This window comes from Scleropages formosus, unplaced genomic scaffold, assembly GCF_900964775.1.
Source record: "Scleropages formosus unplaced genomic scaffold, fSclFor1.1, whole genome shotgun sequence".
NCBI lineage: Eukaryota > Metazoa > Chordata > Actinopteri > Osteoglossiformes > Osteoglossidae > Scleropages > Scleropages formosus.
Window position 1 is genome coordinate 1 of NW_021641024.1, and position 10,996 is coordinate 10,996.

A 10,996-nucleotide genomic window follows, 5' to 3' on the forward strand; every position below is an offset into this window, starting at 1 on the left:
GACATTTCAGAAAAAACATTAAGGCAAGAAAATGCTATTAAAATTAACCAGAAAATGTTTACCTTCGAAAATTCACAACCCGACCATCCTCAATACAATAAGCCAGTAGCTAAGTGTCAATCACAGAAACAGATTTGACTATGTTAACAGGAGAAACAGCACAAATGCTGCATTCTCTGCCAGGTAAGTGTCTCTTCCGGGTCAGTTAAGCACACATCCTTCTCCATTTGATAGAACTGCAGATGAACATAAGCCCATGAATTAATTTTTCAGCATTAACAAACAACATGTATGGCTGTTGGATGATTGTGACCAACCTTCATGAAGGATGGAGTGAAGCTCTCTGTGTCCGCAGCACGTTCGTAGCCAGACTGCAGGCGCTTGGTTTTAGACTTCAATGTCTTAAACCCTCGACTTTGGATGCAAACTAAAGACAACACAGACGTCCATTTAACAAGTCATGCTGTTGCTCAGTTAGTGTTGCAGACTTCATGTTTCCTGGCCTTACCCGGCCAGTGGTGAAATCCTGTAGACACCATCTGGAGAGGTGTGGGACTTTGTCTGCAGAGACCAAGAGAGGCCAAAACACCCCCTGGTGCACCAGAGAACCCTGTTTTTTTTTAAAAAAAAAAAAAAAAAAGGCATCCATCATTGTAGGAAAGAACAGGAATCTGCAAAGCATCTGTAACAGATGCCATCTTTCAAAACTTCCATCTTAGTCCATCCCATCATATCCTCTGACCGAGGAAGAAAGAACTGGGCTGTGCCTCCTCTTACCATGCTTGTTGTGAAAAAAGGAGTCTGTGGAGATATGGGAGATCCTCCAGCCAGTGTTCCGGGGGGATGGAGAAGGGCCAGAGGACTCTCTGGACAGGACCAAACCGGGCAGTAGCTGGTCCACAAGGTCATGCAATCTATCCTCCTTGAGGTCTGCTAGGCCCAGGTCTTTGAGGTTCAGAGTGGGCTGTAGACACATACAGACATTTACATTTATTCATTTAGCAAATGCTTTTGTCCAAAGCAATGTACATCTCAGCACTGATGGTCACAGGTTGTCACCACACCTCCAGAGCCTGGAAGCTACTGCTGAAGCCCACCAGGCCGCATGTCTCACCTCACAGCTTGGAAGGTCACTCTCCAGAACAGGCTCCTTCTGCTGTCTGCTGGAGGTCCCCTTGGGACTCTTCAGGGAGTGGAAGGCATTGATGAGGTGGCTCAGTGGAACAGTAACCTGGGAGAGAAGAAGAGTAAATTACCACACAGAAATACATTGTCATTAACAAAGTATTTTAGAAGTTAAAAGGTTCAGGTTTGGTTTCTTACTGTCAAGAACCCTGTTAACATCAACACCCCTTCACAGTGTGCTCATAGCAGTATCAACTGAACCTTCCCCATATTTTCCCCACTATGGAAGGGTACAAACCATTTTTACACTGTTTAACACCATTTCATTTAACACTACTGTCACTTTACGGTATCGCAATATGTTTTGTATACAACACAGCATTTTGTATTAGTATGGTTGTTTCACGTAAAACAGTATTCCAAATGCTACAACAAAGGCAGAAAAAGCTACTTTTTTTCTGCTCTATAGTGTTTATTATTTTGTACACAACAGTAATTATTTGTTGCTTTAGCTTTATTTACTGGGTGGACTAGTTATGGGTGTTATAGTGCGTGTAGCTGTATATGGCAACGTTAATGTTGTGTTAATTATTTAATCTGATTTTCAATCACACATTATTTTTGTGTTGTGTCTCTCCAGGCCTGCAGGCCTCTCTCTCCTGTTGAAGCAGCGGCCAGGCGGACTGAGTTTAAGAAACACAGCAGTACTAACTATTACTATAACTAGAAGTGGTTTGGGTACCGTACGGCTGACCGGAGCCCGGGCTTTACAATCCGGTGAAGAAGCCTGACAGAACCGATACGGTCCACAGCGGCTTCGTGGCAACGGAAAGAAACGAAAGGAAAACAAACCGAGTAAAACTAGAAACCGACCCGAACAACGTCGCTGACGGGGGACAAACAAAACAAAACAGACAAACAAATGCCCATGGGGCCATTTCATCTGGCATGATGATGCGTGTCTGATATAAAATGACGGGTCAGAAAACCGTGTGATGCGACGCTTTTTTAGCGCCTTTCGGCCGTTTCTGTAACGGACACCTCGCCTCGCGCCTTAAGCCTTGACTCGTTCTTACACACTGACTTCGCTAGGAGAAGCGGAAATAGCGACAGCCCCGTGCGTGCGCACACACGGTTACCGTGGTCCTTTACCCTGCTTAACACGTATTAGGGTCTTTTGGCGTGCATAACACGTGTTACGCGGTCCTCTAACGCATTCGACGTGAATAAAATGGGCGTTTTGACGTGTTTAAAGCGGTTCTTTCACTCGTCCCACTTGACCGCGAGCGTTTCTCCGCCATGGCGGCGCGTCCCACGTCCCACGCACGCAGCCCAACCTGCGGTTGCACCACAGTGGACACGGAGAACATGGTGTCCTCCTCCGGCTGCTGCTGCTGCTTCTCCTGCTCCTCAGGCTCTGCTCCTTCACACCACACGGTGACACTGTGTCCTTCGTCTCTGGCGCTTCGCCACACGACACGGCCTCGAGCGCAGCTCTCACCGAGACGTACCACTATCGGGGTAAAACAGGGTATTCGTTACCACAGTCCCTATACGTCTCTTATTGCTGCAATTCAATTGTACTCACGCTTTTCCAGGGTAAACAGTTTTAACCCTTCTCCTTACTCCTACCGGTGTACACAGGGTATTACCACACTCCCCAAACCTCTCGCTGCGCCTGCACCAACTTACCGGCGTAAAACAGGGTAGTACCACACTAATTACACACCTGACTGCACCGGTGATCACAGTCACACTTTACCGACGTCAAACAGGGCATTACATTACATTTATTATTCATTTAGCAGACGCTTTTCTCCAAAAAGCGACGTACATCTCAGAGAAAATACAATGACTCAATGAGTACATTAGGAGAAAGAGACATAGTTGTACACATGTGATTAAGTAAAGTTAGTTTCTTTCCCCTTAGTTGATGCACCGATGTTCATCGCTCGAGTTGGTGCAAAAAAACTCAGGATGAATCCTGATCACCTTCCTACAGCCGCATGAACGTTTACACCATATATGAGCTTGAGAGATCATGGGCGAAGTGAGACCGGAAAAGGTGACTTTTGAGACCCTTCTTCAACGTAGACAAAGTTTCAGCAGTTCTGAGGGAGGTGAGGAGGTCATTCCACCATAACCAAGCCAGAACAGAGAACCTCCAATGCTTTACTTTTCGTGTGCGGGACCGCCAAGTGAGCATTACTACAGGCCTGTCACTAAACCTGTAGTCACACTTTACCAGGATAAACAGTATTAACCCTTTTTACACACCTCTCTAAACACAAAAAACTGACTTTTCCTGCATGCACACGTCTTAAAATGTAGGCATTTTAAATGCAAGAAAATACCCAGAAATATTCAGAAAACCTTTATTTCTCTTTTCTAAAACTACAGTAGATGTGACAAAGAGAAAAGCTGAACTAGACAATGAGTCCAACTGCCTAAAAATACATGGACATTCTCAAATAATCTTCAGCTCTTATCTGTACAGCTGGGAACATTTTTCAGCAAAATGGAAAATTATCCTTTACATATTAATTTTTCCCCATTTCAAACTATATGATTTAATACAGCCAATATTGCACAAAACAAACTTATTTTACAAAACTGTAAATATATTTTACTTATATATAATTATACAAAATTGCAATATACACAATACTACACAAGACTTGTTCTATTCCAGTTCTATTTTGCTTCTGTTTATTTTTATGGATAAGGACATAGCAACAATTGTAAATAAACATCCCCCCCCCCCCCCAACATCAACATGTCCAGTAGCTCTTCAAATTAATATATTCCTTTGCCAAAACAAACAGCTGACAAAATGTAATTTTCTTTTAATAATTAAACTTGCCAATGCTCTGTGGTTTTCAGTGAAACACAAAAAGCTGAAATTCAATAATTTCAATAGTTAACACCTGACCAACACATTCTGTGTTTATAAATGCAAAACAAATTATTTCCTTTAATGGTTTGCCCATCGTTCAAAATTTAAATATTGTAAAATTTATACAGAATTCTTTGAGGATAGTTGGTATAATTTACAGTACATAAATTAATAAATCAATTTAAATAATTTCTAATGCAGGAGAGATGATCTTGGAAGCAGGCAGTGAAGTGATACAAGGAGCTCGCAGTATGGTGACGTTAAGAGAAAGGCCATCTTGTTCTCAACTCAGTTTTCTGTAAGAGAAATAGAAATAATTCACACAAACACACATACACACACTAAAGGTCATTTGGAGTTACCAATCCAGCTGAAACACATGACTTTGGACTGTGGAAGGAAAGCAAAACACCTTGAGGAAACCCACATAAACATGGGGAGAACATGCCAACTCCACACAGACTGAAGTGGATTTGAACCCACAACCAATGACACAGCTTAAGAGATATGACTCCAGACCTACAGGTTGAGGGTGGAATCACACTCCCTCCAAAGCGTATGATGTCACTTTGTGTCATACAGTGTAAATGAGAGCGATCGAGAACCAGACACTAATTCAGCTGGTGACCACGGTGCCTGTGAAATATGGAGCAGCAGGTGGCCTAGTGGTTACAACCACCATCTTCCACTCACAATGTCTAGGAATCAGCCTAATAAATTCCCATTGGGTCACAATGTGATGGGAATATAATTGCCTTTTTCCAGTTTACAGTGTTAGGCAGTAAACTTTAACATGATTCACTCATTTATACAGCTGGGAAATTTTTACTGTACCATTTCAAAGCAAGTACATTCATCAAGCATACCACAGCACAAGGCAAAAGCCTTGAATTCATGGCATGATACCAATTTTACTCATTTAATTGTAATAAATACAAATTTTTAACAATATATACAGTAAAAATTACCCTGCTGTATTACCCTGCTATATAAATGGGTAAATCACTGTAAGTATCTTCACATTTTGCAGTAAATCACTTTGGGGGAAAAGTGTCAAAAAAATGTAAATATAACAATACTGCATATTCCCTCCTTCTTCGCCACTTTGGGGAGGATTTGTCCCACCTGCTCCGTCGGTGGTGGTACATCTGCAACAGCCAGTGCACTATGAAGGGCCAGGCCACCGCAAAGACCACTGTGCACAGGGAGATGTCGAAAGGCCACCGCGTGGTGTCCTGGAAAACCAAAGCACAATCGCACACGGCATGGTCATCATACTCATAAAATATTGAGATACGCAGGAAGCGACTATAAACAAGTTAAATTCCATCATCAGTATTATGATGGACACGTTCTGGTTCCAGCAAGCATATCAAAATATCAGTAAAAAAAGTGCTATAAAAGTACAATTTAAAGGATCCAATAATTATAATGTAAAAACACAATGGGATATCACTGAGTTTTCATGCTGTACCTTGTGTCGTGGAAAAGTTGGGTAATTCTGTACTGCAGCAATGGATCGAGCCTGAAGTAGAAAGAAACATCAGCATCTCAGCAGGTTCTAATATAACTTTGATTGTTACAACAGTGAAAATTTCTTAATGCTGTGCTGGGAAGGTGACCAAGAACCGTATGTGGTCAAAACAACCCTAACCCTAACTGTGCGCAACTTCTCCTCCTAACCTGCTCTTCAGAAAGGGTCTCCAGATTATGCAGCTTCTGCAGTATGTGCTGCATGTCCTCCTCCAGTCGGAGGAGTACCGTGGCTATCTGCTTGTCCACACCACCCACAGCCCTTCCCTCTTTGCCTCTGTGGTCCCCATCTCTTCCTGGACTCCGGAGTCCCAACTGGGCTTCAGATTGTGAGCTCGAGCCAGACAACATGGAGCCTTGAACAAAAGACTGAGAGGTAAAGGTCTCTTGCAGACACAAGGCTGTTCTATTACAACTGAAAAAAAAGCCATCTGTCACCCACAGACAGCATTTATACCACTTCATTTTTAATGACCAATAGAAATACAAATTATGTATTCATGTAGCTTCAATTTTTCTCTAAATAATGTTTTTTAAAAATTATCCTGTTAGAATGGGTAACTATTAAAATACCTTGCAAATGATTAGTACCTGTTTAATGTACAGTGTTACTTATAATTACTAATATACCCTGGGTAATTTTTACAGCATCAGTTCAAGGTAAGCACCTTACTCAAGGGGACTACAACCTGGGTCCCTTAAGTGTAAGATCAATGCTTAACCACTACGCTGCCTGTAGCCTACATATAATATCAGAACCATTCAGAATTCAAAGGAGTCCTAAGAGTTTATAGTATCCTTTCATGGTAAATTCACTATGAGCACCAATCATCATGCCCCACTCCATTCCAATCATGCTGTCTATTAATACAGAACATTTTTGAGCTGTACCCCTTCTGCTAGCTGGAGGCCGCTCCTCTTCACCAGTTGAAAACCTGTCACTCTGTGACCTATTCCTCCTCATCTCTCCATTGCCTCTGTCTCCTTCTTGAAGACCCTTCAGCCACGACCATCTTCTCCACCCTGCTGAGCTCTGCTGAGGACTCCGGTGGACCACTGGGTCTCCCCAGTCAACTGCAATGGTTGGTTAAAGAACTCTACTGAGTCCTGGAGGAGAGAGGATACTAATAATTCATCTGAATACACTAACATTTATTTACATTTATTAATTTAGCTGATGCTTTCCTCCAAGAAAAAATATTAAACTACTTAGTGATTACCAATTCATACAGCTGGATAATTTTTACTGTATCAATTTAGGGTATATACCTCGATCAAGTGTACTACAATAGGAGGTGGGATTTTAACCCAGGCAACGCTAACCAATATGACACCTGCTGTAAACACTGTTTTATCATCTTCCAATTAACACAGTTTCTTGTGGAGCAGGGGTGAAAACCCAGACCTGAAGTACTTGTGCTGTACAGTTGTTGGGTTCTGCTGAAGGTTCTAGTTTTCTACAACAAGAAAGTGGACTGGGCAGCTCTATAATGTAGGAACAAAGTGTCTGATTAAGAGACCTGATTGATTTAACATTAACGACTTTCTGAGACCCATCACAGTCATTTTCTCAATCAACAGCAGTCATGTGGTCCTGATGGTCCATAAAAGCCTGGGGAAGAGTTGTGACCTCTGAGGTTAGGAATGAAAATGAGATGTTTGACCAGCTGTGACCTGTGATTGAACACACTGGTGTTTCTAACACACCATCTGAGATTGGACCCCTACCACACCTGTGCCAAAGTGCTCTATGGAGTCACAGTACACCTCGCTGTCCCGAGTCGCTGGTCAAGTGGAAGGCACCAGAGGTATCTTCACAGTGAACTGGACAATGAAAATCATGAGAGAAATCACAGATGAGTGTGTGACCAGCAAGAGTTAACCAGCTTACCACACCTTCCCTCCCAGCCAACACCATTTTTGAAGAGAAGTACAGTAAAAGCTTAACAGTACTGTTCAGAGATCCCTCGATTTATTTGCTGGTTAGGTCTAGAAAAATCTCGAGATAGATACAGTAATACTTAAATATTTACAAAATTGTGTTGTCTACATTTACATGAACACTAATTTACTGTAAAATGAAAAAAAATAATCTGAAGCTCCTATTAAATGCCAATTGGTTAACCAGTTCATCTGCTAAACAAGGTAAATCTTCCCATCTTTTTATTGATCAGACAACAGACACAAGCTAGAAACATTGGGATTTAAATTAAGGTGGTCCCACAAATCTATTTTTTTGGGTGCTTTCTCCTGTAACTCAGAGGGGAAACACTTGGCACATTTGCCTGTCTTGCAGACAAATTTTCAGGACAATAGGTAAGTGAAGAAAATGCAAGTGGAAAATTTGTTTTCTTCGAAAGTGCATAAATGAACTGTTCATAACATGAAGAGCCAGTGTAAAGAGTATCCTAAAAACTAACATATTTTGATCACTGAATAGGGAAAGTAAAAATCATCGGCTCCAAGGAGAATGAGGAACTTCACTTGTTAGTGACTGCAGATTGCCAAGATACCACAATTAACAATTCAGCTACTCCAATATTCTTGAACCCTTCATACATATGAAAAACTCATATGAGAAGCTGTTTGTACCGCAGAGGTTGTCCTCCTGAGCCGGAGCGATGCGAGTCAGCTCCTCCTCCATATTTTCACCGTCCAGGGAGCTGTGGGCACGGCTAGAGGCCGAGGACACGCTGAAAGGAGCCCTGTGGTCTGAGGAGAGACCAGTCGTGGTGTCCTCTGCTGTACAGACATATCCTTTAGAGAGAAGCATATTAAATACAACACAAAACCCAGATGTAGAGCAGAAGCAGGTAAATTTCATTTATAGAACTACTTCTCTTCCTCTCTGCAGCTGCAGGAGAAGATAAGGAGATTTCAGATGTTAAGTTTGCTTTGGACCTTCCTCCGCCTTCTTTTCCTCCTGCTGTTCATCATCTCCTTCTTCCTCATCATCTTCCTCTTCTTCACTCTCACTTATGTCAGACTCAAAGTCAGTGTCACTGCTCGCCACGTTGCCGTTCCTCTCCTCATCCCCCAAAATCCCATCACTGCCCTTTGTGGCCTTTGGGAAACCTGATCATATAGAACAAGGCTGTTATTTATTTTACCTTAATTTCCATCAGGTAGAGTGGAAATTTTGCTGCATGCCAGTCAACATGAAAAGCTTAAAACTGTCAAGATCTTTATCATTAAAAACTTAAACACGCAGAATATTCATTATTAAAAGACTGCTGCGGTGATGTCAAGCCACCGATGAACCCCTTACTCTCATCATCTGGCATCGCCTCCTCTTCTTCGACCTCGTAGAATGGTCCCAGAACATCCAGCAGCTCCTCCACCTCATCCGTTATCGGAAGACTTTCCAGAATCTGCAAGAACGCCCAAGACCTTCAATGTAAAGAAACACAATGGCGGCACCGATCTGAAATGGGTTCTCGGAGCTTTGTGCCCACGGTGCAAAGCACATACAGTCTTCATCTCCTCAACGTACGCCATCATCGCCTCCTCTTTCGACATGTCTCCAAGGGAACTCCACGCTTCCCTGGAAGCCAAGGGAGATGTTTGGGCTCATGAATCCCTTTTCAAATACCAAAGATTCTTCACACACCACTAATACTTGAATTTGGAACCAATTTAAATTTCACTAACTCCTTACAGGGGCTTTTCAAAGGAATTATCAGTGCAACAAACAGGTTATTGTCACTTATTATTTATATGCTTGTCTTGTACTGTTGTCCAAGAGGCTTTTTTATGTTTACATTTATTAATTTCTCTGACACTTTTCTCCAAAGTGACTACAGTATTAAACTAACTACTTACAGTCATTTACCCATTTATACAGCAGAGTAAATTTTACCATATCAGTTCAGGGTAAGTACCTTAATCAAGGATCTGGGATCCAAATTCTGACAGTTCCAGTAGAAGCTGAACCTCTGAACACAACAGCCCTTGCTGCCCCATTGCCATGTCCCAACTCCACACAGGAGAACCTAAGTCGAGCTTAACGTGACTCCTTACCACTTGGCGTTCTGCTCAGAGACCCAGAAGCCAGGTTTGGGAATGTTGCAGGGCCCTGTTGTTGCCTGCTTGAAGAAGCCATAGAACCTCAACTTCAAGTCATCCGACAGCTGAACAGGACCTTTAAAATCGGAACACAAAAAAATATAAACATACTCAAAAAATGATACAGCTCATCAGCGGGCTGCCAAGATGGATGATGAGCTGTGATTATTCCTTGGTTTATAACCATTGACAGCAAGTATGACAGAAATGTACTGTAGCACTTAATGAACTCTTTAATGACATCTCCTGGCAGAAGGCCATCTGGAGGTTCTCCACTACAAAGAACACCGTTAAGCCGTGCAGAATGTAGGTCAGCCTCGCGTGTTGCCTGCTTTAAGCCACCCTAGACACATAAATTACCATGTTCAGAGAATAGCCTGCTTCTTCCCAACTGTTTTCCAACAGCATGCTAATCTCAGTTCTCAAAAATGTATAGACATCAAGCAACATGATATCATTACTCCACATATCAGCATTAATATCCACCCTAAAGCCATTTGGAGATGCACCAGTTTTCTCCTGTGTTTAAAAGAAGATTAGGACCGCTATGGAATCTCATGGTCTTTTACAGGGGAATCAAACTTACAAATGCACGGGTTGACATATTATTTAAAGCTCATTATTGAGATGAATTAGAGCCCACTGGGACTAGAGGGAATAAAAGAATGAATCAGAATGAATGGTCTTTACCATCATCAGGTAAATTCCGCCAAACTTTCAGTGCAGCATCAAACCTGCACTCATGCACCGAATTCCCCTCCGCCATCAACCAGGTGGACGAGGTGGACCATAGAACATGTGGAAGGTGACGCAGATGGACCAAGTGGCAAATGGTCCACGCAGATCATCAGCCTCAGGTGAAGTGTGAGCAGCCCTAGTAGGATTAAAGACAAGATCTGCGGTCACGTATATTAAAACACGCAGATAGACTACAGTGTAAAATAAATCAAATTTAAAAAAAACCCTAAAGAAAGTTTAACCAACTTTTTTGCTATTATTATTAAAACTATCCGACAATTAATTATCGATCTGCATCTCTTAAATTATATCGCATACGCACGCAAATGATTTTACAAAGGCAAAGCGTAAATTCTCAGAAAAGTTAAATATGGTGACCTGACAAAGTTTTATACAAAATGGAGTTGAATCGATTTAAATCGCCATAACCTCACCATTATAATCTGCAGGGGGAGTAGACCTCGCTGATAAATTGCAATCACGCACCATATGACTGTGCCCCAGAAAGAACGTAGGGAACTGTAGTTTATGTACAGGGGCTTGAATCGTTTTTAAGGATGTTTACTTCAAGAGCCACAATGCACCGCAGCAAAAATGTGGGAGCTGTAGTTTTTAACAACAACTGTAGAGGACATATAC

The 10,996-nt window shown here is 42.1% G+C and overlaps 2 protein-coding genes across 2 annotated transcripts; both read right to left on the minus strand.

Annotated features, from left to right (window-relative positions):
- Positions 1-162: 162 nt before the first annotated feature.
- LOC114909672 (ATP-dependent zinc metalloprotease YME1L1-like) lies at positions 163-2,587 on the minus strand (the record flags this gene model as incomplete). Its single annotated transcript, XM_029249510.1, has 6 exons — positions 2,463-2,587; positions 1,115-1,231; positions 778-964; positions 509-610; positions 318-427; positions 163-236 (listed from the first exon to the last, which is right to left on the minus strand). Coding segments are annotated over exons 1-6 (623 nt in total), but the record flags the coding sequence as incomplete, so codon positions are not given.
- A 1,624-nt stretch (positions 2,588-4,211) lies between these two features.
- LOC114909670 (acyl-CoA-binding domain-containing protein 5-like) lies at positions 4,212-10,868 on the minus strand. Its single transcript, XM_029249509.1, has 11 exons — positions 10,792-10,868; positions 10,310-10,493; positions 9,575-9,695; positions 9,026-9,098; positions 8,823-8,925; positions 8,456-8,629; positions 8,147-8,311; positions 5,705-5,910; positions 5,496-5,546; positions 5,147-5,256; positions 4,212-4,317 (listed from the first exon to the last, which is right to left on the minus strand). The coding sequence occupies exons 2-11, from the start codon at positions 10,383-10,385 to the stop codon at positions 4,305-4,307; spliced, it is 1,092 nt and encodes a 363-aa protein (XP_029105342.1). The 5' UTR covers positions 10,386-10,493; positions 10,792-10,868; the 3' UTR covers positions 4,212-4,304.
- Between the last annotated feature and the right edge of the window lie 128 nt (positions 10,869-10,996).